Source organism: Thunnus thynnus, chromosome 3 (genome assembly GCF_963924715.1).
Source record: "Thunnus thynnus chromosome 3, fThuThy2.1, whole genome shotgun sequence".
NCBI classification, from domain to species: Eukaryota; Metazoa; Chordata; class Actinopteri; order Scombriformes; family Scombridae; genus Thunnus; species Thunnus thynnus.
In genome coordinates this window covers 35,219,613-35,245,258 of record NC_089519.1, presented here as the reverse complement: position 1 = coordinate 35,245,258, position 25,646 = coordinate 35,219,613, and the positions used below count along the sequence as shown (strand labels likewise).

General features: G+C 38.0%; 1 protein-coding gene across 1 annotated transcript in view; it reads left to right on the top strand.

The window, feature by feature from the left end:
* Window positions 1-5,890: 5,890 nt before the first annotated feature.
* LOC137180272 (protocadherin Fat 4-like) overlaps window positions 5,891-25,646 on the top strand; it is a 36,643-nt gene continuing 16,887 nt past the window's right edge. The window contains exons 1-22 of the mRNA XM_067585578.1: window positions 5,891-6,128; window positions 7,833-7,901; window positions 8,121-8,278; window positions 9,678-9,725; window positions 9,817-9,906; window positions 10,461-10,547; window positions 10,642-10,749; window positions 10,898-11,011; window positions 11,985-12,078; window positions 12,250-12,368; window positions 13,257-13,430; window positions 13,623-13,751; window positions 14,901-15,056; window positions 15,743-15,923; window positions 17,292-17,425; window positions 17,552-18,502; window positions 20,027-20,155; window positions 20,807-20,962; window positions 21,702-21,882; window positions 21,998-22,131; window positions 22,876-23,817; window positions 25,214-25,339. Of these exons, the coding sequence (XP_067441679.1) occupies window positions 6,047-6,128; window positions 7,833-7,901; window positions 8,121-8,278; window positions 9,678-9,725; window positions 9,817-9,906; window positions 10,461-10,547; window positions 10,642-10,749; window positions 10,898-11,011; window positions 11,985-12,078; window positions 12,250-12,368; window positions 13,257-13,430; window positions 13,623-13,751; window positions 14,901-15,056; window positions 15,743-15,923; window positions 17,292-17,425; window positions 17,552-18,502; window positions 20,027-20,155; window positions 20,807-20,962; window positions 21,702-21,882; window positions 21,998-22,131; window positions 22,876-23,817; window positions 25,214-25,339 (4,362 nt within the window). The 5' untranslated portion in view covers window positions 5,891-6,046. The remainder of the gene's footprint in view (window positions 6,129-7,832; window positions 7,902-8,120; window positions 8,279-9,677; window positions 9,726-9,816; window positions 9,907-10,460; window positions 10,548-10,641; window positions 10,750-10,897; window positions 11,012-11,984; window positions 12,079-12,249; window positions 12,369-13,256; window positions 13,431-13,622; window positions 13,752-14,900; window positions 15,057-15,742; window positions 15,924-17,291; window positions 17,426-17,551; window positions 18,503-20,026; window positions 20,156-20,806; window positions 20,963-21,701; window positions 21,883-21,997; window positions 22,132-22,875; window positions 23,818-25,213; window positions 25,340-25,646) is intronic.

Here is a 25,646-nt window from a genome sequence, read left to right as displayed (position 1 = left end):
TGTCTCTATTTCAAAAACCCATGCACCTCCTTATAAAAAAACTAATGCCAGTGTTTTGCATTTTGTTTTATAGCTTCTTTTACATAAAAAGGAAATACATTTAACAATGTGTATTGTATTTCATTTTATTTCTTTGTTTGATTTGTTTAAATGTTGGCATTTGAAAGCTTTCACAGTCAGTGGAAGAAACTGCACAGTGAAAGTTGAGAAGAGAATTAAGAAGAGCTTTACGGAGGCAGATGAAGATGAAAAAGAAGAAGAAAACAGGTGAGTTTGAATAATATGTTTGAACTCTGACCTGTTTTTCAAACCTTTTTAATGCTCTGCAGTGTCTCATGCAGCACTCAGGACTTGTAGACTCTGTTGGAGTCAAGCCATCAATCCTGAGGTCATTTATCTTATCAGAAGAATTCAAGAAGCTATCAAAACAGTTATGGAAAAGTTTTTTAATTCAACTGTAAAATAAGCCCTGAAGTAGATGCAAAAGGCCCCGGCTGGTTTGTTGAAAACCTCAGGGAAGCTCAAGAGTTTTGGTACTTAAATGTATCATTTGAAGTAACAAAAGCTCTGTTTACATTCAGTGTTTTTCAACCAAAACATTATCATTGAGGACTAATATGTATACATGTTTAATGTATTTCCTTCCTCATAATACATTTGCAGACCTGATTTTTAGAGGAACTTGAAACCTGCCTTGTTTACATCCATGTGTGCTGACTGTCAGTCTTTTTCTTCTTTGCCTTTGTTGGTGCATTTCTCTGTTTCTCAGCACATTACTGCCATCCAGTGTAGATCAGTGGGAGAGTATGAAACCATCAGCATGACTGTGTATCATGGAATCATGTTCACCTACTTGAAGCCAGCCCACCTGGTTATTTTTTTTTTAAACCAGCCCAGACAAACAGGCAAGGACTGGTGGGGTCGCCCTTTTATATAAAAATAGTTACAAATGCTCCAGAATTGATTTGGGGCCATTTAGCACCTTTGAAACCCTTCCTTTCCTGATAAAAGGAAATTCTCCTTGTCTATGCTTGGTAATATAGACCACCTACATACAATCCCAGCTTTATCAATGAATTCACTGAATTGCTGTCCTCAATTCTGCCTAGAGTTGATAAGTTTCTGATCCTTGGAGACTTTAATATCCATGTCTGCTGCCCTGACGACCCCCTGGGCCTGGAGCTCTTAAACCTTATTGAGTCTTTTAACCTATCACATGCTCTGACTGGACCTACTCATTCAAAAGGTCACACTTTGGATCTAGTCCTGTCACATGGTATAACGATTCCTGATGTTGAATGTGTGGATGCCTGTAACTCTGACCACCAATGCCTTATGTGTAACATGATGTTACCTTGTGCTACCTGCATCACAGTCCCCAAAACTAGATCTAGGATTTTTAACTCATCCTCAGCTGCTGAATTTATTTCTACCTTCATTATGCCCACTAGTGTCTCTCACTCACTTCGTTCTGCAAGTGAGCTGGTAAATAATTTTAACAACATGCTTTCCTCCATTTTGGGATGCAATCGCTCCTTTCAAGGCCAGAAAATCTAGTCACCTCTCAATGCCCTGGATAAATGAAAATATTCAGGAGCTGAAACAAAAATGCCGCAAGGTGGAGTGCCAAGATGTTACAATTAACTTTCATGAACTGAAAACACACTGTAATGGCGACGGTTATGGCTCATGTTGTATTAGAAAATGCTTGAAACTAGCGATTGAGACCATAAACTCATTAGGAAAGTGCTTACTGAGGTAAGAAATCAAGTGAGAAGTAGGGTCATTTTCTCATAGATTTCTATACAATTGGACTTCTTTTTTGAGCCAGTGGAGTCACCCCCTGATGGGCATTAGAGAGAATGCAGGTTTAAGGCACTTCCGCATTAGCTTCACTTTTCAGACCCGGAACTACCTGCTCGGTGGGTATCAGTTGCAGTGCTCTGAAATGGTTCAGGTCCTACAGATACAAAAGACAGATGCTTCTGCAGTGGCATTGCTGATTCTAGGTCAGCCACAACAGGTTTTCACTGCAGGGTGCCTCAAGGCTCAGTGCTTGATCCAGTCCTCCTTTCCATTTACATGCTCCCTCTAGGCTACCTCATATGCAGACATAATATCAGTTTCCGTTTTTACACAGACGATACTCAGATCCATCTGAACTGTGACCCTGAAAACAACTATCAGAACAACCTGCTAAATTGTCTTAATGACATCCACACGTTGATGCCACACATTTCTTGCAGCTTGATGCTGATGAGACAGATATTAATCATAGGTCAATATAGTAGTAGTCATTCACACATTCCTAACCAGTTGATTGATCACATACAAAGCCCTGAGAGGCCTTACTCCAAGCTATCTCTCAGATCTCTTATTGCTTTATGTCCCTTCTTGCTCCATGAGATCATCAGATGTGTTGGTTCTTGTTGTTCCAAGGTTCAGATTGATACATAAAGAGGACCTTTGCAGTCAGGGCTCCTAGACTTTGGAATGAACTGCCTGAGGAGATCAGGGCTGCTAACGCTGTCTCATCTTTTAAATAACTGTTAAAAACGCACTTGTTTAAAGTTGACCTTATTATATTTTATGGAATTTTAGTTCATTTTACTTTATTTGTGTTTTTATAATGTGTTTAGTTTTTATGCCGTTCAGTTTGTTTTTGCATTTTATAGGTGTTCTGTCTTTATTGTAAAGCACTTTGTTTTGAAAAGTGTATATATAGTAGCAGTATAAGTTATTATTGTTATTATTATTATTATTAGTAGTAGTAGTAGTAGTAGTAGTAGTGGTAGTATCTCCTAAGTATGTTGTAGTTGTGTCAACCTTTTCATAAAGTTGGCTTGAGAAAATACAGACACACTAAGGCTTCATGAAAACTCTTAAAAAGTGGAAGCTGAGTTTTTTTCTTAGCTGATGGCAGGTTGATATATTATAGATACATTCTTTTACCCACCAACAACACTATATGTTATTTTGTGCATTTCCTCTCAACTATTTACATTTTTTTTCTTGATTTCAAATACAGTAAAAGTAACATTTGGGTTTTTCCTCAGTTTCATTGTTTACAGTAGGGTAATATGGTGTGGTGTGGTCTATCTTATTGAATGGTTATAGTTTAGCATAGTGTTGAATAGTTGACTGTAATGATGATTGTATAGTAATATGTTCTAGTCTTGCAGCTGTCTTGGACACATCTCTCTTTAGACAGACATTGTTAATCTCCGTGAGGAGGGAAAGGCTCAGTTAAATAATGAAACATAAAATATATTATTGCTCTCAATTTAACGTAATCCACCCTCATAGCATCCTCTCGTCCGGCATACACCCTCACAATGGATCACTTGGATTTACAGTAGTAAGGTTTTATTTTGATCTTGGACCAACATGTGTGGATATACTTTAAGCACAACACTGTGTTATCTCTGATATTCCTCATATCCTGTAGAATACGTATTCTATGAAATAACAGACTTTTTTGCTGTGAACACTTTCATGTTCCTGCAGATTCCAGTTCATAAAAACTCTGCTTAGGTTTCTGAAGCTCTTCATGGATATAGGTAGATGCATAATAAGTACAAAGAACATGGTTTTCTTGTGAGAAAGGAGGAAATACAGCTAATCCTGGCTGCCTTGGATCCAGTCTGGATCAGTTATTGGCATTGGACATGGACCTGGATCAGTTATTGACGTTAGACCTGGATTTATTCAGTCAAACTTCCAGCTGACTGAATCAGTTGGTGCCCCCTACAAGAGGGGAACAGGCAAAATAGTTATATTTAGAGTACAAATTATTAGGCTAAGAGCATAAATTATTGAATAAAGAGCACAATTTTTTAATTTGATGGCACAAATTTCCTTTTTTTTCTCTCTTTGGCCCCTCCCGGGCTCCATAGAATTCAAACTGTATAGCAGATAAATGCACTGTTCCCAAATGATTGACACACAGACAGATCAGAATGGATGCTGAGCCAAGCTTTAATTAGAAAGAACAGAAAGTCCAGAGATTTTTGGCTTTGCAGAATTATAGAGTACAATGTCATGAGTACAATACAGAGGCTACTTTAAATTAAACTTTCATTTTGCAGTATTTCATTTGATAAAGAGAATATAAATTGAATGAATTGACTCAAAATGAAAAGTATCTTCTCTAGGGCTATAATGATTATTGTCATTATTGATTAATCTGCAATTTATTTTCTCAATTAATCTTTTGGTCTGTAAAACATCACAAAATGGTGAAAAATGTCCATCCCAGTTCCCCAAAACTCAACGTGACATTTTCAGGGTTTCTGTGAACACCTCAGAAAACACAACAGCATAATTATGCAAACTCGTAAGGGGTTTTATGAGTCTGAGAATGTTCTGTGTTCTGGTATCTGTGACATTTGTACATCTTAATAGGTATGCAGAGGCATGAATATAAAAGAGCAATAAATCATTTGTGTCACAATAGTTGACAAAAGCATTAAAATGTTGTAGAACACGGAACTCTGCATTATCAGTTTGACCATTGAAAACCGCATCAGGGCAGTACCTTTCAACATCAGCCCATGTCACAATGGGCCAATGACTCAGAACACTGGGAGACTTCAGAAGTGTTGCTGCAACCACCTTCCTGCCGATGCACAAGACACAATTTATAATCACTCTGTTACCAGGTTCAGTGTTGAAGACTTGACTGATATCATACATTTCTTTGTCTCTGTTATATGGGATGCTTATAGCCAGACTAAACATTGGATTATATCTGTGAAAGGAAACAGATGCACAAAATGTTAACCATCCTGGCATGTTTAATACAGAGCAGAACACTTTAAAATCAAAGCCAACAATTAATGAAGGAATTTATCACCTGATGAAGCATTATGCCTTTTTAATGTGTTTTCAACATTTTTTGGATGTGGCTTAGAGCCATGAGCTGTATCTGACTGTGGCTACAAAGATTACAATAATTTGTAGGATAACTGTTGGTTTGGGTGTCTCAATGATCTGTTGAGATAAAATAAGCTCAGTGTCATCCTTTTGACATCTAAAATAGGAACTCATTTTAATCAGGATGACTCATCCTTGTGACACTCAACACATCTCAAATAAGATGTACCAGTTGAGAAATAACAGTAAACTTTAACCATTTAAGTATTCAATGCATACAGTGTAGTAAATTTACAGAAAGTATACATTTACTACACTGCAGCTCTGTTTAAACATGTAAAATGGCATTGAATGAGGTGAAGGGGGGAAAACTACGTAGTATACTACTAAGGTAAAGTAAGGTACTAGATCTGAGACAAATTGTGATTTGAAAAACAATGACTTTGTCCAACCTCTGGCCTTGTGATATACCCTTGCTAAATGACAGCCAGAATCAAGCACAAAGGTAGCTAACCTGCTAATTTTAGTTCATGATCCAGTCCCCAATGCTGCTGCATGAGGGCCCAACTGCTTTGGCTGTTGTGGTTTGAGGAAGCATGGAGGAAACACAGTAAACTCAGTAAAACTAACAGTCAGTCCTAATACGTCTGGCTGTCTGTCTATTGCAGTGTTTATCTTACAAGATTATTTCAACCTGTGTGTGTGTTTGTGTGTGTGTGTTACTGTTGATGTTTTGAAACATTTAACTAGGAAATGTACTTTTAGTTTAGTCTTCTAACAGCAATAATCTGGTTTCCAAAACACAATAAACATTTTTACAACACTCCACCGAGATATCACAATCTGCAGATGGAAAACATAATAAAAATTGCATGAATCGCAGAGCAGTTGGGAACTGGAGGTCAAGACTTTATCGACAGCTAAATGTAACCCAAACAGCTCCTACTGTAAAGATAAAAGATTATTCTTCCTCACAGTTTCAGGGGAAATGAAACTCAGACCTGGTCCTGCTCTTTAGCACAGTGAAATCTATAACACTTAACAATCGGCCATAAAACAAGATTGCTGGAAAATAGGGTGAGGTGATCTGCAGACGCTACTTAGCAGCTGTGAGGCAGGTGAGCGCTTCAGTATCGCTGTTCAGGCTTGGAGAAAACACAACCGGGTCGACATGGACACTGATGGTTCGATTTGGACTCGTCTCCTCCTTGTTGTCTGTGTGTGTGTCTGTGCTGTTTCTGGAGGTCCTTTAGGTGAGTGAAGCCAGGATGAGAGGATTTCCTGGAGTTGAAAAATAGACCGATTTAACAGTCAACAATAAGAAAAATAATTACTTTCTCGATACTGAAGAATGAAGTTGAAGTTACTTCTGTCCAAATCTGTCATTTCTATCCACCCAAAAATCAAAGAAATACATAAAATATAAATTATTCTGTTATATCTGTTTGATCACAGCTCTCTGCAAATCATTTAAATTTGAGTTTCTCTGTTCCAAAGTCCAAATTCAGGTGCTACACGCAAAAAAAAGAATGGTTGGTTCTTCGACCACCCTTCTTGGCAGAACTGGAAGAGTTTAACCAAGTTTTTCAGTTTTCTTACATGGACTCGTCTTTTCAGGGCATTTTCAATTTTCAGTGGGTTTGAGGCCAGGACTTGGGGCTTGATTTAGCCATCCAAAAACAACTTTTGATGTGTTTTTATGGTCACTGTCATGTTGGAACATTCAATTATGTCTTGCTAAAGGTTTGATGTTGTCCTGAAGAATTATGACATAATCTTCCTCCTCCATTACTCCGTCTTTCTGCAATGCATCAGTTCAACCGCCATGTTAGATAGTGTTTTTAGGGCTTAATGCTTCACTTTTCTTCCTCTGAACATACTTCTTGGCATTGTGGTCAAATTATTCCATCTTTGCCACATATTACAACAAATCTCTCCTAAAGGAGGGTTTTTTTTGTCCATGTGATCAGCAACAAAGTCCAGCTTTAAAGTGAGCTTATGTAACTTTTGCTGAACAGCGGCAACTTTGGCCAAGAATGGCAATAAAATCAGCTAACTGGCTCAGTAATGTCAGTTACACAGAAATAACTATATAATAATAACCTAAAGGTTACTAACATTTGCTACAATAAGCTACTGGTCATACCAGACCAAGTAAGGTTCTTTCAGCAAAGCCACAGAGTGTACCGAACTGAGCAAGTGTGCGTTTTTTTGCTTATGAATTAAACTGTTATATTGTAAGAGGAATAATGTGTCATTTCTTCTTTCAAAAGTTACAGTTTCTCGCTTTAAGGAGCAAAGTGCATTTTGACACAGGAGCTTCTTTCTTGGCGATGTAGGACTCACTCGACTGATAACAGTTACAACAGTTTTCCATCAGCCTCTAAATCATAGCAGGCCTGGTTTTGGCCTGATGTGACTCAGAGGCTCCAGAGAGGACAATATCAGACAGTCTTTCAGTTGGTCATTCCACCAGTTTGGTCCAGATGCAATGAAATTGTGTACAAACATTTATGGTCCTCAGAGGATGGATCATAATGATTTTGGTGATCCCTGATTTTTCCTCCAGTGCCACCAATGTGTCCAGTACTTTGGTTTATAACCAAATACCTGTTAAACTAATGAGCCTTGACTTTACTTGACTTTACTGTACTAAGCTCTGGGAACTTTCCCATTATAATGGGCACCATTTTTGGCTCAATCTAATGCATACGGTCATGCAAGCCCAAAAGAAATTTAGAGACAAAAGAGACCAAACTTTTAGTACATTTCCCAGTCATTCAGTTCATAGAAAAAGAACAGTTGGAGAAATTCAATTAATATTACCAAACTTCCATGACAGAAATCTCCCATACATACATAGTGTATGTAAATGTTTGAGAAAGAAAATATATTTTACTGTGAACCAACTGTGATTTGTGTATTCTCTATTAAATTGTGTTTTTCTGTCCCTCAAGCTACTTCAACCATAAACTGTAATGGGGGAGGGAACCTGCATGTGGGTGCAGTGGATGAAGGATATTCAGGTAAAGTAGATACAACATCAATCAAATCTTATTTGATTAAATAATACAGGAGAATTAATTGTGTTTAAATTGAAGTGGTTTAATCTGGTAAATTTACTACCATACTATACACACTGTACACTGTTAATTGATGTTAAAATACAATTAGATATGTAGATATACAGTATATGGTAGATATGTTTAGCTTGCCCTCCTCATAATGCTCCCATGATGCTGCAGGGGATGTGGAGTTGGTGAATGGCATCACGGAAGGTGTGAAGCTGGTGCCCCACATCAAACCCGCCCACCTGGAGTTTCTGGAGCTGAGCTTCACTCCTGGAGAAACCAGCGCAACCGTTCGCACCAAGAAGCCGCTGGATGCTGATGCAGACATACTGGTACTAGAGTTTGGTCAACCCGGTCTCCTTGAAATTGTATATATATATGTATACTACTAATTTGCAACTCCAAATATATTTTTACGCCTGCAGTATGTTTTCTTTCAACATAAATAGGCTGTAATACAAGGTTTTAGCAGTCTGCTAAGACAAATCAAGTCAGTGTCCTCCAAAGGTACAGTCGTTATTAGTAGCCCTATTATTAGTTAACTCTAACCCATAGTACAAATTCCTCTCCTTATGTTTTTTCAGACAGCGTCCTCCTTACTGAGCTGGAGGGAAAGAAACACAAATAGGGAATTTGTCAATTCCATCTTTATGGATGTTTTAATTCAGTGGTAGAAAGTACATTTATTTCAAGTATAATTTTGAGGTACTTGTACTTTACTTGAGTATTTCCATGTGATGCTACTTTATACTTCCACTCCACTACATTTCAGAGGGAAATATTGTACTTTCTACTCCACTACATTTATTTGACAGCTTTAGTTACTTTTCAGATGAAGATTTGACACAATGGATAATATAACAAGCTTTTAAAATACAACACATTGTTAAAGATGAAACCATTGGTTTCCAACCTTTTTGTCTTTTGACGTCTTACACAAAGCAGTGTGTAGTCAGGGTCACATTTCACATGTCTATGAGTTGTTAACAGCTCCACCAAATAGTGATTTTTCCCTCTAAACTTCTCACATGCTTTCATTTCAATAAATGTTCAAATGATCCAATATTTCAGCAAAAATCAAAGATTAGAGAAAAAGTCCAAAAACTGTAAACAGTATTTGTGTATCAGAACTTTGTTTTTTCTTCTTTCCTCTCCCATTAATCATCTCACCACCCCTCAGATTTATCTGCTGACCCTTTGGAGGGGCCCCGACCCCTAGGTTGGGAACCACTGGACTAAACTAGCTAGCTGTATATAAAGTAGTTGAAACTAGCTCCACCTCCAGCAACAGTAACATGCTGCTCTAACACTGATGCTTCACTATTAATAATCTAATGATGTCATATATAATAATATATCAGTCAGAGGGACCAAACCACTACTTTTACTGCAATACTTTAACTACATCAAGCTCATAATACTTATGTACCTTTACTGCAATACTTTAACTACATCAAGCTCATAATACTTATGTACCTTTACTGCAATACTTTAACTACATCAAGCTCATAATACTTATGTACTTTTACTGTAGTAGGATTTTTCATACAGGACTGTTACTTGTAATGGAGTATTTTTACATTGCTGTGTTGGTACTTTTACTTAAGTAAAGGATCTGAATACTTCTTCTGCCACTGCTTTAATTATAATAGACACATCCTCGGTGTAAGTTTTGCAATATGTCCTGTAAGTCATCTCAGAGTTCAAATCCACTGTGTTCTTGTCTTACAGACGGGCCGCACCTTGTTTTATTCTATTATGTGTGACGGTTTAGTTAAGGTGGGTGAAATGCCAACGTTTCTGTACAAATTTGCAGTATCCAATAACATTACAAAATTAAATATTTCAAATGATGCTTTTACCTTTGCAGTACAACAACACTCGGACGCTGAAAATCAACGATCTCAATGACAACGCACCAATTTTTAAACAGAAGGTCTACCGCAAATCTGTCTCTGAGGTAAGTTACTGAAGTCCAGAAGTGCAAGAGAAAGCACAGGATCATAAATGGTGGCAATGCAAACAACCTTCAACAAACACCAAAATATGGAAATTAGGAAGTGAATTGTAAGGTTAATGAATACCTACAGTCATGTCATTTATGCACACATTGAGGCAGGAGAGCAGGAATAAGCACTGGCATGCACATCTCAACTGACTATTGTGTAGCAGTCACTGATGGCTCTGGATTAATTACCAGTTAAGGGGGGCTTCAGCACAAAATTGAAAATGTTTGATGTCTTCATACAATTTTGTGTTTTACATTTAATTGGCTCAGCTTACTAGAGACTAGTGATAGCGTTCAATTAAGTGTTCTCTTACGTTACCTCTGATTGGCTAACCAGACTACAAACTGCGGACTTGCTTACCCAAAATGCTGCTGAAAGTATTTGACAAGTATCTTAAATTGAGAGAGAAGATAAATGTCGTAACAAATTTTGTCTTCAGGCTAAATGTTTGACTTGTGGGAGCAACAGATTCTGCATCCATTCATTTCAATTTTTCTCCTTTTAGATACATCCTGTGGACACCGAGGTTCTTCAAGTGACAGCAGAGGACGCAGACAGCACAGCAGCAAACAACAGAGTGACATATTCCATTGTAATAAGATCTAACTATCTTTGGAAAAGCAGAAATGAACAATAACTTGTATGAAGATGTAATGGTAACTTTAGTGATGTCCATCTTTCACAAGGAACCAGCTTCAGAAGACTTTGAGGTGATCAGCTCTGGAGCTTTTATTTTAAAGAGACGTTTGAACTACAATCTAGTTCAGAAGTACAGCTTTACTGTGAAGGCCGAGGTAAGTGAAACCATAACACCCAACTGTCAATACATACAGTATGATTTAACGCGAAAAAAATAAAGCAGATGTTATGTGTTAAACAGTGAATGTCATGAATAACTGATTTTTTTTTGGTTTACTTTGTCTTTACCATGATTCCCTACAGGATAGCGGGGGGAAGTTTGACACAGCCACTGTAGATATTGACGTGGTGGACTTTGATAACTTGAACCCGTATTTCATCCACAACCTGTACCAAGCCTTTATTCTGGAGAATCTGGTGAGTCTCTCATGCAACATATTTCTCTCATGTCCATGTCTTGGTGATATCTTTCACAGTGCAAACAAACCAACACATATTTGTCATCTATATGATAACCAATGACTTCAGGGCATTTGAAAACCCAGTGTGAGTTTTTAGATCGCAGATTCAAGTGTACTATTTGAAAATTCTTGATTTCAGTGCTCCACTGTGGTCGTATGAGAAATATATGAATGAATAGCATTTTGTGGTCACAAAATGATTAAAGGACAGACTCAAATTTTTTTAAGTCTGAGTTAAAATAGCAGTCTGGAGCCCAAATGAACAGTGAAACATGTTTTTCTTGCTGTAATCGATCCTCCTGTCCATACTGACCATTAGAAGATCCTTTAAAAGCATTTAAAAGTTGATGTGAAGCTTATATGAGGCTTCAGCAGTCTGAGTTAGTCATATCAAGTGGATATCTGACACATTTACAGTCTTTTTAGCATCAAATTCCCTCTTTGTGTTTCCTCGGACAGTGTTTCCCTGTTGAGCTGCAGGTGGAAGTATAGTAACAAAAAGAGGAACTTTGGCACTAAAAAGACTGAAAACATTGAAAGATATCTACTTGATTTGACCGAAGCTTCATATTAGCTTCAGATAAACTTTTAAATACATTTTTGCACAGAAGAAGGACTGTGGATTTTGTCCCCCATCACTTCCATTGTAAGGTCATTATGAAGGGATCTTCTAATGGTCAGTGTGAACAGGAGGTATGATTACAGCAAGAAAAACAGCTTTCATGTTCATTTGGACACATGGCAGACTTGAAAAATTGTAAACCCATCCTTTAAGGCACTTTAATGAGAAAGGTAGTAACCATGAAATATGAGTATTTTTATAAATCCTGTAGTGTTCTCTGTCATTTTTTCAGATGACTTTGAAGTACTGCTTTTGAATTTGATCTACAGAAGTTTTATATTAACTCCTTGTATCTAATATATTTCAGGCTGGGTCTTTCCGCACCATTCAGCCAGAGGCGATAAAGGCTCAGGATGGAGACACTGGGATCAACATGACTCTAACTTACAGTATCAATGCAGGTAAATGACAGGAGGTAAAAGCATCAAATCCAGTTCAAACTTTTGAGGCAAAACAAGGTTCAAGGTTCAGTTTTATTGTCATTATACAATACAAGGTTGCACAATGAAATCCACACTAAATATGTGGAAAGATGCTAATATATATATTCCAAATGTTCTGTGTGTGTTCAGTGTCTCCAGACAAGTATCGGAGTAACTTCTACATTGACTCCAGCAGCGGCGTTCTGTCTTTGGTGATCGCCATAGACAGAGAGGAGATGAACAGCAGTGTGATCTCTGTCGACATCAAGGTACTGATAGTTTAATCTGAGATCATTCATGGAGGAAGATGTCACAAAACAAATATCTGATATCATAATATACAAATTAGCTCCTTGTCTCTGGTTGGTGTTTTATTTCAGAGGAATCAGCTGGTGTTGTGTTTGGTCTCAGCCCTCAATTGTTATTAAGCCAGAGAAGAACTGTATCAAACATAGTGAGCTAAGCGAATAACTTACTGCTTCAATGGACATGCCCCATGTGAATTTACTGTATTCTACGTGGTCCGATTGCAACAATATCATTCAAATTAATTGAATTATGGGCAAGATTCACTGCCAAAAACACTAACGTAACTCTCCCCTAATGCTCAAACACCATCTGGCTGTTTTATTTCCAAATATTTAATTAATTTATTCAACCTTTCTTCACACAAATTGGTCCAATGAGAGCAGTTCACTCTCTTTTGCATTGGTGCCCCGAGTACACAGGATGATAAGAGAAAAGGGGAAAATTCAAGATTTACAGTTTAAACCAATCTGGATATAAAAGGATAAAGCTAAAATTGAGGAAGGCCAAGACATGTGTGTCAAATTAGCATTAAATAAATTAAAAGTAAAAGGTTAAATATGAAAGATAATATAAAGTGAGACACACTTCAATTAGTTTGCTGAAAAATCCATTATTGGACTGGATGTTTGAGATACTTATCACCCTGTAGCTAACAAAAGGTAAACCCTCCCTCCTTCCTACACCCATGTGGCGCCCAGTTCCCTCCCCTCCCAACCCGCAAAAAATTTGGTAGATGGCAGTTTAAGTGTTGAAGTATCGTTCAGAATCAACAATCTGGGACAACAAGGAATTCAATTCAAACATTCCTTTATCACTTATCATGTGTAATATTTTCTTCCTCCTCTCAGGCGGCCCAGACAGACGACACTTTGAAGACGGCTGTTGCTTCAGTGTCTGTTACTGTGGAGGACGTTAACGATAACCCTCCAGAGTTTGACCAGTCTGATTACTCCGTAAACCTTCTGGAAAATTCTCCTGTTGATGCTGTTCTGTTAAAAGTCATCGTCACCGACCGGGACCAGGTAGATTATACTTCAAACTTCACTCAGAGACCTAAAACACTGTATAACATAGAAGTGACAAACAACAGTTACCCTCGGCAGTGTCAATTTCATGTTTGCATGTATACAGATTAATGGTGTATGTGCACAAACCTAAATCTAATTAAATTTCATGCTCAGTCTCTTCTGATGTATTATTTTCTCTTTTCTCAGGGAGGTTTTGTGGGAACCCTGCGGATCCTTCCAGAATCTGCTCCTTTCTCTATCGGCTCTGATGGGACAGTAAGAGTGAAGAACTCCACAGTTCTGGACAGAGAGACCACCGAAAGCATCACATTTCAGGTAATCTAGCAACCCAGTCATCTATTAATTATACTTCTGCCTTAGCTTTTATGTTTTGGGCAAATTAAACGCCGGTCAGAACTTTCAGTGCCAATGCAGAAAGTGCTGTTGTGTTCATAGTGCAGCAAGTTGACCTTTCATCCTGGTGTCCCAGGTTTGGGTCCCATCTCATTCAAATAAGAAATAGTCTGTCCCTAACTCTTAACTAGGTGATTTTGGTTGCCCAACCTCGCCTTAAGCATGCATATACATGGCCCTTATGCAGCTTGAAATGTCTCAGAGAAGTTCTTCTTTCATACAAGGGTTTTGTGTTTTCAGGATTTGTTGATAAATGCCACTTTATGGAAGCTGACAGCTTTAGTTTCCTTGGTTGTTCTATCACACATTGCAAGACTGAAATACAAACAGTTTAATATATTTGGAACCAACTTTTCAAAATTTTCAGTTTCGTGGAGTATTTACTAACTGACTACATGTGCAAATTAGTCCAGCCACAGTTCATCTGCTTTTGTTAAAGTACTTCTGAGGAAGACCTCATGCAGGGCTGTTTTGATTCAAATGGTGTACAGTATATTTGGAAAGAAACAGTACACAAAAGAGTTTTTTGTGGCTGAATGTGGAATATTAGTTGAAGAGAAGACAGATGTACATACACCGTGCAAGAGGAAGTCTATATAAGGACATACTGGTTAAATAGCCAGATGTTGTCAGCTCAACAAAAAGGTCAATAAAAGTATAAATTGGGAAGATTTTATGTGGGAGATTTTTGATAAAACTTTTAAACTTCTTTGACTAGATTATTGCTTTAAACAGATATAAGTTAAAATGCTTTTCTTCTGTTTTAGCTTCACAAAATTTTGGTGCAATCCTTTGGTGAAATAAATAAGGACAAATGAAAATTTACTGCTTAAAGAAGGTTCATGAATCCTTAGTAATTATCTCCCTCAGTGCCTTTCTCAGACATACTTGAACAGCATACTTGACTGCTGAGTTATAATAGTAGTTATAATGACGATCTCTGAGATTGATTTTTATATAACTTTTTATTTATGTCAATTTTTATATTTTACAAAGGTAAAACAGTGTTGTATCTTGACCTGGTTACACTGTAAGCCTAACTTACAGGTTGTTCTTTTGTTAATTTGAAAGATTGAAGCAACAGAGAAGGATCCACCCAACAATGTTGTAGATGTCCAAGTCAGTGTAACTCTTCTGGATGAGAACGACAACAGTCCTGAGTTCAGCAGCAGCAAGTACGAAGGGAAGGTGTTTGCAAATCAGACAGTGGGAATGTTGCTGGTTCAGGTGAGTAATTGAAACAATTTTATTCATTATTACTCACACACTGAATGTGAGCTAGTTAAATATTTCTGAATATGGTTTAAAACATTAGAAGGTCTATTATTTTATCTACTGTTCAGATATTATTCTATCCAGTGTTTAGCACGTGTCCAACTACTGTGTCTATGCCCTGAGTATGCTTATATAGAAGCATAATTTGTTTTCATACATTTAAACATAGTTCTCATAACTTGTTTTTTATTATTCAAAGTTGCTAACGTAATTGACATTTGACAATGGGCTTAGCTCATATTATTTTGATAACTTGAAACTCATCATCATTAGCAGCACAAATTAACCACGGAGTTCCTCAAGGTTCAATTTCAGGTCCCTTTGTGCTTTTTTCTTTTTGCAATAAATTACATGACACACCTGTTTATGTAACCATGAACCTTGATTTTTACAACTTAATTAGTTGTTTCGTTACTAAATGCCATAGTTATGCCATAGTTCATTGATTAGTCTGATACGTGTCTGCTGGGTTCATTGTGTTATTGTTAAAACCTTACATCTGCTCCATTCTTTACTATAATCAAGATTCATTTATCATTGTTTTGTTTATGTTGACAACTTGTTGATGTATATTTTTTTTTCATCTGACATTTTTTGAAGTGCTATTAAGATGATGATTTGTATGATATAACTCAAAGGTTAAGGCAGAAGATCCAGATTATGGCAAAAACGGACAGATCAAATATTCTATTGACTTTGGGAACAACGACGGCTACTTCTCCATTAATGAAGACACGGGAGAGATCTCGCTGGCTAAAACCATCGAACTGCTTGAAAACGGGATTCTGGACTTCCCACTCTACATAACAGCCACAGATGGTAGATTTTAACAGTGTCCCACACTACCTACTGCTTGCCAGAGCTAATTATTCAATCAAATTTAATAATCTCTTTTATTCTATATCCACTTTTTTATGAATGTGATGATTTGCCAGTTAAAATAAAGAAGAAAATCAGCACTAAATCACAATTTTTTAAGCTACAATCATGATTCATGGCAACATTAATTGAATCCTACAGCCAATATCAATAATTTTCAATTAATTAGAGGCAGAATATTGTTGTTCTTTGCTCTTTGTGGGCTGAAACTTTCAATTGCTGCACTTCAGTCAGTGATGTCAAGTCAAGCTCTTCACGTTTTGCAGTATCGCATGTCTTGGTATCATCAAATTGTTATCATACCCATATATAGATATTGGATCCCTTATCACATACCTCTATTCACTCCAACTCTCTATAGTGCTTAATTGCAGCTTCCAAAAAGGCTTTTTACATTTGCATTTCTTATCCCTGTATAACCCAAACACTACACCATAGAAAGCAACGGACTGCCTTAGCTTTGTTTGTTTAACTTTGTGTCATACTTTATTCTTCATAATTCATTCAGACCTCACATTAAATCCATGGTTAACATGCTCATAGCATTAATAAAGTAATAAAACCAACATTCCTTTGCTAGTAATCTTGTCCATAAAGATTAAAGTCCAGGGCTAAAAGAACTCTAAAGGTCCTAGGTTCGTATCCAAACCCCCTTTCTGGAATCAGGGAGGCCTGCATCAGTCAGTTTTTGTAGATTTCCAAAGTAGACAATCGAACAATCACCACCACTTAAAACAGTGACTGGTCTGTGTGCAGAGGCGTGAAAGTCTCACTACTATTTCTGTCACTTTTCATGTGTGCAACCAAGTGTTACATCATTAATCCTTTCAAAGCTGGATTGTTCGAAAACGTGAGCTGTTATCATCATATTTATGATTCATTGAATCAAGACAATGAGGAGATAAAAAACTCCTGGAAAGAGATGAGACAGCAGGCGAGGCAGTGTGGCAATTCAGAACAGCTATCAACACCACCACGCCTTTTTAAATATGGTCAAATAACAAGTTGTACAAACTAATTTTTTTTTGAAAAGGTAACTGCAGCTACATGCTTGTGATTGAGTAGCACGACAACAATCTCAGCTGCTCACTGTGACTTCATCCACTTCGAAATCATACCTAAACCCCACGAGCCAATCACATCATTCTGTTGGCACACACAGTTTATTTCAACAAAATAATAAATAATCAGCCTCTCTGTGTTCAAATGTTATCTTTATGATGCAACTCCGTACCCAAAGCAGAAGATAAAAAAAATTTATTACACTATAATATTGTAATTCATTATGATATTCTTCTGCACCTCTAGGCGGCATCATACCACGCTCCTCCTCAGTACAGGCGAACATTCGTGCTCCTGGTGACTCCAAACCTCAGTTTTTACAAGAAGTTTTCCATGGCACTGTAGAAGAAGAACAGGATCCAGGAGTTATGATCGTCAAGGTAAGTCAGAGATGTTTTAAATTCAAAAGCTGATTCAGAAAGACGAGTGATTCAGACTCTCTTTATCAACACTGGCTGGTAATTAGTCAAATAATTTTTGCATCCTGCTCATCTGTATGTATTCAGGTTAACTTCTTAGCAATACCTGCTGAAGTTCCTGTGACTCTCCAAGTCGACACTGAGGCCGACAAGTTCGCCATCTCACCCACTGGTGAATTTACCACCAAGCTGAAGCTTGACTACGATGAAGCCCCGCACAACTACACTGTGCAGATCTCCATCTCCGATGGCACCAACAGTGACACTGCTGTTGTGAAGGTTCAAGTTACTGACATCAATGATAACAGTCCTGTTTTTGCCTCAAGTTCTGTTACTAAATCAGTCCCAGAGGACGCAGAAGTAGGATCCAATGTTACTGGAGTTCCAGCTACAGACAAAGACAGCAGCTTCAACAAGGAGATCAGATACTCTCTGAGAGGAGCAGAGGGGAGGTTCTCTATTGATCCTGTGTCTGGGATGGTGAGTGTGGCTGGTACACTTGACAGGGAGACCAAGGCTGAGTACAACCTGCAGGTGATAGCTGAAGACCAGGGTCGACCAGTCAGGTCGTCCACAGCCACCCTGCTGGTCCAAGTGTCCGATATCAACGATAACATCCCCAAGTTCTCAGAGGCAGAGTACGAGGTTGAAGTCTTAGAAACAGAGTCAGTGGGTACAAGCGTGCTCAGCTTATCAGCTGTAGACCCCGATGAAGGTTCAAATGGGAGCATTACTTACAGTATTTTCCAGCAAAGTCCCTCATCAGACCCTGCTGTCTTCGAGTTGGACTCTTCCAGTGGGACTCTGCGGCTGGCCCAGCCTCTGGACTACAGTGAGGTGAAGGTGTACAGGCTGATGGTTCAGGCCTCTGACGGGGGAACTCCCTCACTGGTTGGGAACAGCTCTGTGGTGGTGAAGGTGAAGGACGTGAACAACAACCCACCTGAGTTCAGTAAGGAAAGTTATGACGTGGCCATCTCTGAGAACCTGGCCAGCGGTGCATCCATCCTGACCCTGGAGGTCACTGACAAGGATGAGGTGAGTTGCATGCAGCCAGCAGATCATCTGCTTCTACTCTAGTGAATTATACAACTATTAAAACATCATGAACATGATGTAAGTAGGGTATAATCCTATGTTTCTTTATCAAAAAACTACAACTGTCCTCACCTGAAAAATTATAGCATTGGTGGTTTGTTCAAACCTTTAAGATAGTGACCAATTAACAGTCTTAGGGTAGGGTAGGGTGGACGGTTTGCTTTACAAAGCGTGAGTCTTCAACACTGGAGGCTGTGGTTTGTGTTCTATCTCCTACCAACAGTCAGTGTTGGTTTCTTTTAACCATGAAGATGATCTTACCCTAACCAAGTAGTCTTAGTTGCCTAAATTGAACCATACCTTTAAGTTTTCCTCCAGTCAAAAACATGTATTTCTGCTCGTTTCTTCAGTTCAACATTGTTCTCTGTGTAGAATGATGTATATGCAGGGTTTGTTTTGAATGTTTCTGTGAGCGCACCTTAAATCTCAGTTTAACTTGTTTACATAAACGTATGATTTGTGACATCACAACTAGTTTGGAGCCAATTGTGGTCCAGTATGTAACTTACCCAGGTGTGATATTTCAATGAGGGAGAAGGATTAAATGTAATTTTAAGAATTTCTTAAGTACTTGAACCTTATTTGAGGAAAAACTATATTGGACAAAAATAATTCTTCAAAGCAGAGTGTTTTTTATATGTCTTACAACATGTCTGTAAGGGATCTTTAGATGCAGAAGCTTCAAGATAGCCTCTGAGTCACCCCCCACATCTTTGATTTGTTCAGAGATTCAGATATGTCTGGTGTTGTGCCCATTGACAGCTACTTTAGCCTGACAGAGAAACCGTCAACTAATTAGAACATCATCTTCTTACATTGCAAGCAAGTTACCAAGCCACATCTCTGAAAAATAGAAAGAAAAACTAAATCAAGCATAGATGGGACTGCTGTACAGGTTATTGTAAATCAACAACTCTTAAACCTGCCTATTTTTTCTATACTCATGGAACACGTTAACAGCCTCTAGCTACAGCTACCGCTTTCGTACTGACTGGAAATGACACTGGTGGGACACATACATCACTTGCTCCTGATAGTTTAGGGCCAAAGAAGACAAGAAGAAATCAGCTAACTTGAGCACATGTCAAAATAGGGAAGTGTTAAGAAGAGAGAAGGAAAAATACATAAATAAACCAATAACTAAAATATAAAAGGTGCTCCACAATGTCAATTATCAGGTTAAAAAGTTAAGAAACAGAAATTTCTCTTTGCTTGCCATCTCACAAATACCTTATCTTTTCAAGATGAATACAGCTCATGTGCCCAGTTAATATAAGTATGTGGATGGTTGGATTTCCAATTTAAGAGAATCGGCTATCTAGCTATTAGAGTAGAGAAGGCAAGGGTGTCCTTATGAAGTGGGCACAGGTCAATTACTGAGCCCAGTGCATAGTAATATCCTTTAACCTTAACCTGAATGTCATACTATGTAAGATTTCTTATCCCGTCTGTAATCTTCCACAGGGAGGATTTAAGGGAACTCTGCGGATCCTTCCAGAATCGGCTCCTTTCTCTATCAGCTCTGATGGGACGATCGCAGTAAAGAACTCTACAGCTCTGGACAGAGAGGCCACAGAACGGATCATGTTTCAGGTAACGTAGAATCTGAAACAAATACATTTATTTTAAAAGGGACAGTCAGGCCCTTAATGCCTTTAATGCGAGACGATGTAACTTTTGCTGATGTTTACGGGATAACAGTGAAAGCTAAAACAGTGTAAGAGTAGTGCAAGTATAGAAGAGTCATAAAGTCAACAAACTGACTCTGTAATGTCAGCTAGGGCAATATCTATAGAAATAACTATATAAAAATTAGCCACCATAAGCCACTGGTAAAACCAGACCAAGTAAACCCATGAGTGTATTGGATTGAGAAATGGTGCATTTTATTGCTTATGAAATAAACCTTTCATTTGTAATAAGAAAACTTTATTTCTTCTTTCTAAAGATACATTATATGGCTTTAAGGAGGGACCTGATCAAATATTTTCAGTGGAGGGCAATTATATGCATGCAAGCATCTGAACTGCCTAAAATATAAGAGGGAAGACATGTGAGCAAACCCACAAATAATACCTGAGCTACACAATGGCCTAGACACAGCATATGTGATTATTTTCACTTAAAAAGATTAGCAACGATGTTTTTAATTTGCTCTCATCACACATGAGGTTCAGCACAAGTTTGACGGTTGCTCCAATCCTGTGGCTCATGAGAGACGTTCATCTCTTGTCATTTGTAAAGGTTGAAGCAAGGGAGAAGGAAAAACCCAACCACATTACAACGGCAAATGTGAACATTACTCTTCTGGATGAGAACGACAACAGTCCTGAATTCACCAGCAGCAAGTATGAGAAAAAGATCTTCCCAAACCAAACAGTGGAGATGTTGCTTGTGAAGGTGAGGAATCTGTACAGGACTGTTACAAATGTAATAGTATAGCACAAAAATGGAGATAAATGACAGAGCTGGAGAGAAATTGAGTTTAAGAGTGTCACATAAATGTAATTGTAATCCACTAAACTGCTATTATATTGCAGATATTGTTAGAGAAGGTTTATTATATGCTGTGAGAAAGAGTATTTACATTTTTTACATTTTTAAGTTTATACAGTATTCTTCAGGAATATTGGTGGTACAGTGCCATAAAAAGTATTTCTTTTCTTTTGAATTTAGCAGATTTTATGTTGTTTTTTGCTTTTTTTTACACTGATCAACTGAAAAAGATCCTTTAAAGGGTTAAAGTGAGAACAGATCTCTACAAAATGTTTAAAATTGATTGCAAATAGTCCTCAAAAGTCCTTAAAACTGACTAAAATGATGATTCGAATTATAAATACCATTAATCTTTATTTATAATTTATTTCTGTTTTACTTTGGTTTTTATTCTTCTAATTCTTTTTTTTTTTTAACTTTTTATCTGTTTTATTAATTTTTATTGTTTTTACATTCATATTTGTAATTGTCCCTGTAATACTTTTTCCAATTGAATTTCATTACTTTATTCTATTTTATGTGTGTACAGCACTTTGTTACTCTGTTTTTGAAAAGTGCAATATAAATAAAGTTATTATTATTAATCTAGGAAAACGTTGGTAATATTAAATGATGTTTCCCTTCTGTATGATGTGATTCAAAGGTTGAGGCAGAGGACCCAGATGCGGGTGTAAATGGAAAGATCAAATACTCAATTGACTTTGGGAATCAAGACGGCTACTTCAACATTGATGAAGACACTGGAGAAATTACTCTGGTGGAAAAGATTCCTATGGAAGGATATAAAACCTTGAAGTTCCTTTTGTTCATAACAGCCAAAGACGGTAGATATGAGAGATTTTTTTTTTTTGGTTATTGTAGCAAATGAATGAACTTGATCGTTTCAGTTCAACGAGTCACAGTGAAGTCATGATGATGTTATTCTCGCCTCTCCTTTAGGGGGCGTCGTGTCTCGCTCCTCCTCAGCGCAGGTGGAGATCCTCGCTGTTGGAGATTCAAAACCACAGTTTGCACAGAGCACCTACACTGGCACCATAGAAGAAGAGAGAGACCCGGGGACCACGATCCTCAAGGTGAGATTATCTTTAAATCATCTTATTCACCTTCTTCTCCTGCAGTATCCAAAGCAGGTTTTCATTTTAGCTCTAATATTTGTTTAAACTTGACGGACATCTTTAGACAAACACAATTTAATATATCTTCAATAAACTGATAACTTTACTGACTTATATTTTGTATTTCTTGTAGCAGGTGTTTTTTAGCAGTTTTAATTTTGTGCTAATTTTGCTATTCAAGAGCCTTACTAGTAATGAAGATGAACGAAGGTCATGAGAATATTAATGTTAATTGATACCCACTTGGAGAAGGAATATGCTCATGGAAGGTGCAAAACAAAAGCTTGTTGAAAAAAATGATTGACTCAGAGAGAACTTGATGCTTTTTGAATGGGAGTTTCTGTGGAGCATCTAGTGGCTGTCAGAGGTATTACACCACCTTCAGCCTCAAGTCGTGGTAGTTGCTGCTCGATCTGAACATACTTTTAGTCTCTGCTGCTAATGAGACAAAAATCATTCATCGTTTGGATTTCTGTTTTTAGGTTTCAGCTCCTCATTTTATTTGTTTTAGTGAGTCTAACAAATTCATTTGAGTAAACAGGGTTAACCTGAAGTATCTTTGGAGAGGAAATGTTCTTCTTTGTTGTATCTTGATTTGTGGTGTACTGCCCTGTAAAATCATTTCTGAAGATACTTGATTGGAAGTATCAATCAAATAACTTTCAGTGAATAATGTGATTCTTCTCGTTTTTATGTACTCAGGTTGACATCTTTGCAATAGAAGAGGTGACTCTACAAGTCGACACTGAGGCCGACAAGTTCGCCATCTCACCCACTGGTGAATTTACCACCAAGCTGAAGCTCGACTACGACGAAGCCCCGCACAACTACACTGTGCAGATCTCCATCTCTGACGGCACCACAAATGACACTGCTGTTGTGAAGGTTCAAGTTACTGACATCAATGATAACAGTCCTGTTTTTGCCTCAAGTTCTGTCACTAAATCAGTCCCAGAGGACGCAGAAGTAGGATCCAATGTTACTGGAGTTCCAGCTACAGACAAAGACAGCAGCTTCAACAAGGAGATCAGATACTCTCTGAGAGGAGGAGAGGGGAGGTTCTATATTGATCCTGTGTCTGGGATGGTGAGTGTGGCTGGTGCACTTGACAGGGAGACCAAGGCTGAGTACAACCTGCAAGTGATAGCTGAGGACCAGGGTCTACCAGTCAGGTCGTCCACAGCCACCCTGCTGGTCCAAGTGTCCGACATCAACGATAACGTCCCCAAGTTCTCAGAGGCAGAGTATGAGGTTGAAGTCTTAGAAACAGAGTCAGTGGGTACAAGCGTGCTCAGCTTATCAGCTGTAGACCCTGATGAAGGCAGAAATGGGAGCATTACTTACAGTATTTTCAAGCAAAGTCCCTCATCAGACCCTTCTGTCTTCGAGTTGGACTCCTCCAGCGGGACTCTGCAGCTGGCCCGACCTCTGGACTACAGTGAAGTGAAGGTGTACAGGCTGATGGTTCAGGCCTCTGACGGGGGAACTCCCTCTCTGGTTGGGAACGGCTCTGTGGTTGTGAAGGTGAAGGACGTGAACAACAACCCACCTGAGTTCAGTAAGGAAAGCTATGACATGGCCGTCTCTGAGAACCTGGCCAGCGGTGCATCCATCCTGACCCTGGAGGTCACTGACAAGGATGAGGTGAGTTACATTACCTGGTTCTATTCAGCAAAACTATTTGGTATTTATCCCTATAAGAGCAGATTCTTGTGTATAGTGGGGTTAAGTCAAGTCAATTTTGTTTGTATAGCCCAATATCCAAAAAGTGCTTCAGGGGGCTTTACAGTCTGGACAGCAAAACATCCTCTGTCTTTAGATCATAGAAAATATAAAAATAATGGACATAGTCACCGTGACGTCACCCGTTGGTCTGGGGACTCCCGTTTTGAAGCCTCGAGTTTGCATTTTGACCGTTGCCATCTTGGATTTTTGGAGCCAGAAGTGACCATCCTTGGATGAGAGCGTGGACCTGACCCTAATGTTAGCAGCTAGCTGCTAGCTTGGTTAGCACAGTGCATTTACAGTCTATGGCTAACTGTTATAATGCTAATGCTAATTTTCGTCAACTAAAAACAGGCTTAAAACCATTAAAACAAATTGTATTTACCAGAAAAAAAACTGAATATCAGACTCCTTAGAGGGTCTTTTAGTACAACCAAATGCTGAACAATACTTTTTTAGGCAACCAAAATGTTACCGTTAACTTTCACAAACTGAAAATGCACTGACGGCCTAACAAACACTTGGAATGAATTTGCGTTGCTTTTCTTTACTCTAAAAACCTTTGCAAAGATGATTATTTTTAAATTATTTGTGTATATCTAGGTTTGCTAGCTAGCAGTCTTCTTCTTCCCAGCCTTTTTCGGCACATTGTTAAGTTTTTGGCATGGCACCAACTGTTGATCAGTAGAATTTGTATTAAACTGTCATCAGGAATGTATCGTGTTATTCACGAGCCTGTGCTGTGTCTTCGTACATGAGATACAAACAAAAAAGGGACCTGCTCATAAAAACAATGCTCCATGGTGCTACCATTGGTCAAAAACACCACAGCATACCTTCATTTTTGGTGTTACTAACTATGTTATGGGCTATTATTTGAGAAATAATAGCCCCTGCTCCAGTTATATTTTTTATAGTTCATTCATCAGGAGATGAGAAGTCTGTATTTCTATCAAATAAACCAAATCCCATTGACAAAGTTCAGACACAGAACTGCTACAGATGACCTGATTGTTGAACTGTGTTCCAGTAAATTGCAGTTGTTTCCTTATCTAATAGATTTAAAGATTTGTTTGGGATTAAAACACAACAGATAAGTTAAGTTTTAATGTCTTACAGTTTGGACCTTGGCACTATTGTTTTATGATTATAGTGATTTATTGGGACTATTGCTGTCATTTCTCTGATCATACTTTTTTTCTGATAAGTATTTACAGCTACAGTACTTCAGTGCTGAAGATTATCTCTGACTGTGCTGTCAGCCTAGGTATCTAACACACCTCCTCATCATCATCATCATCTTCTTCTTCTTCAGGGTGGATTCTCCAATGGTTACTTCCTCTATACCAACGATACCTTTGACATTAACAATCAAGGTGTTGTCTCCTTGAGAAAGGATGTCACTTTGGACAGAGAGACAAAGGATAGCTACGTATTACAGGTAAAACCACTATTTTCCTCAACATGATGTTTTTATCTCCTGGTTTTTGTCTGTTTCAGTGAAGATGTTCAGTTCTCGGGGAGTGCGGCTCCCCAAAACACACAGCAATGTACATCTTCTGGGGCACATGTCAGAAACATTATCTGATACATACACACTTCTTTTCACTTCTCACTTCATATTTTGATATTTCATTTCATTTCATTTATTATATCTATACACAGTTCCAGAAAAATAAGTGATTCATAAACAGAATACAGTTCAGTTTCCTTGTACACCTTTTACTTGTATTAACAACCTTTATATA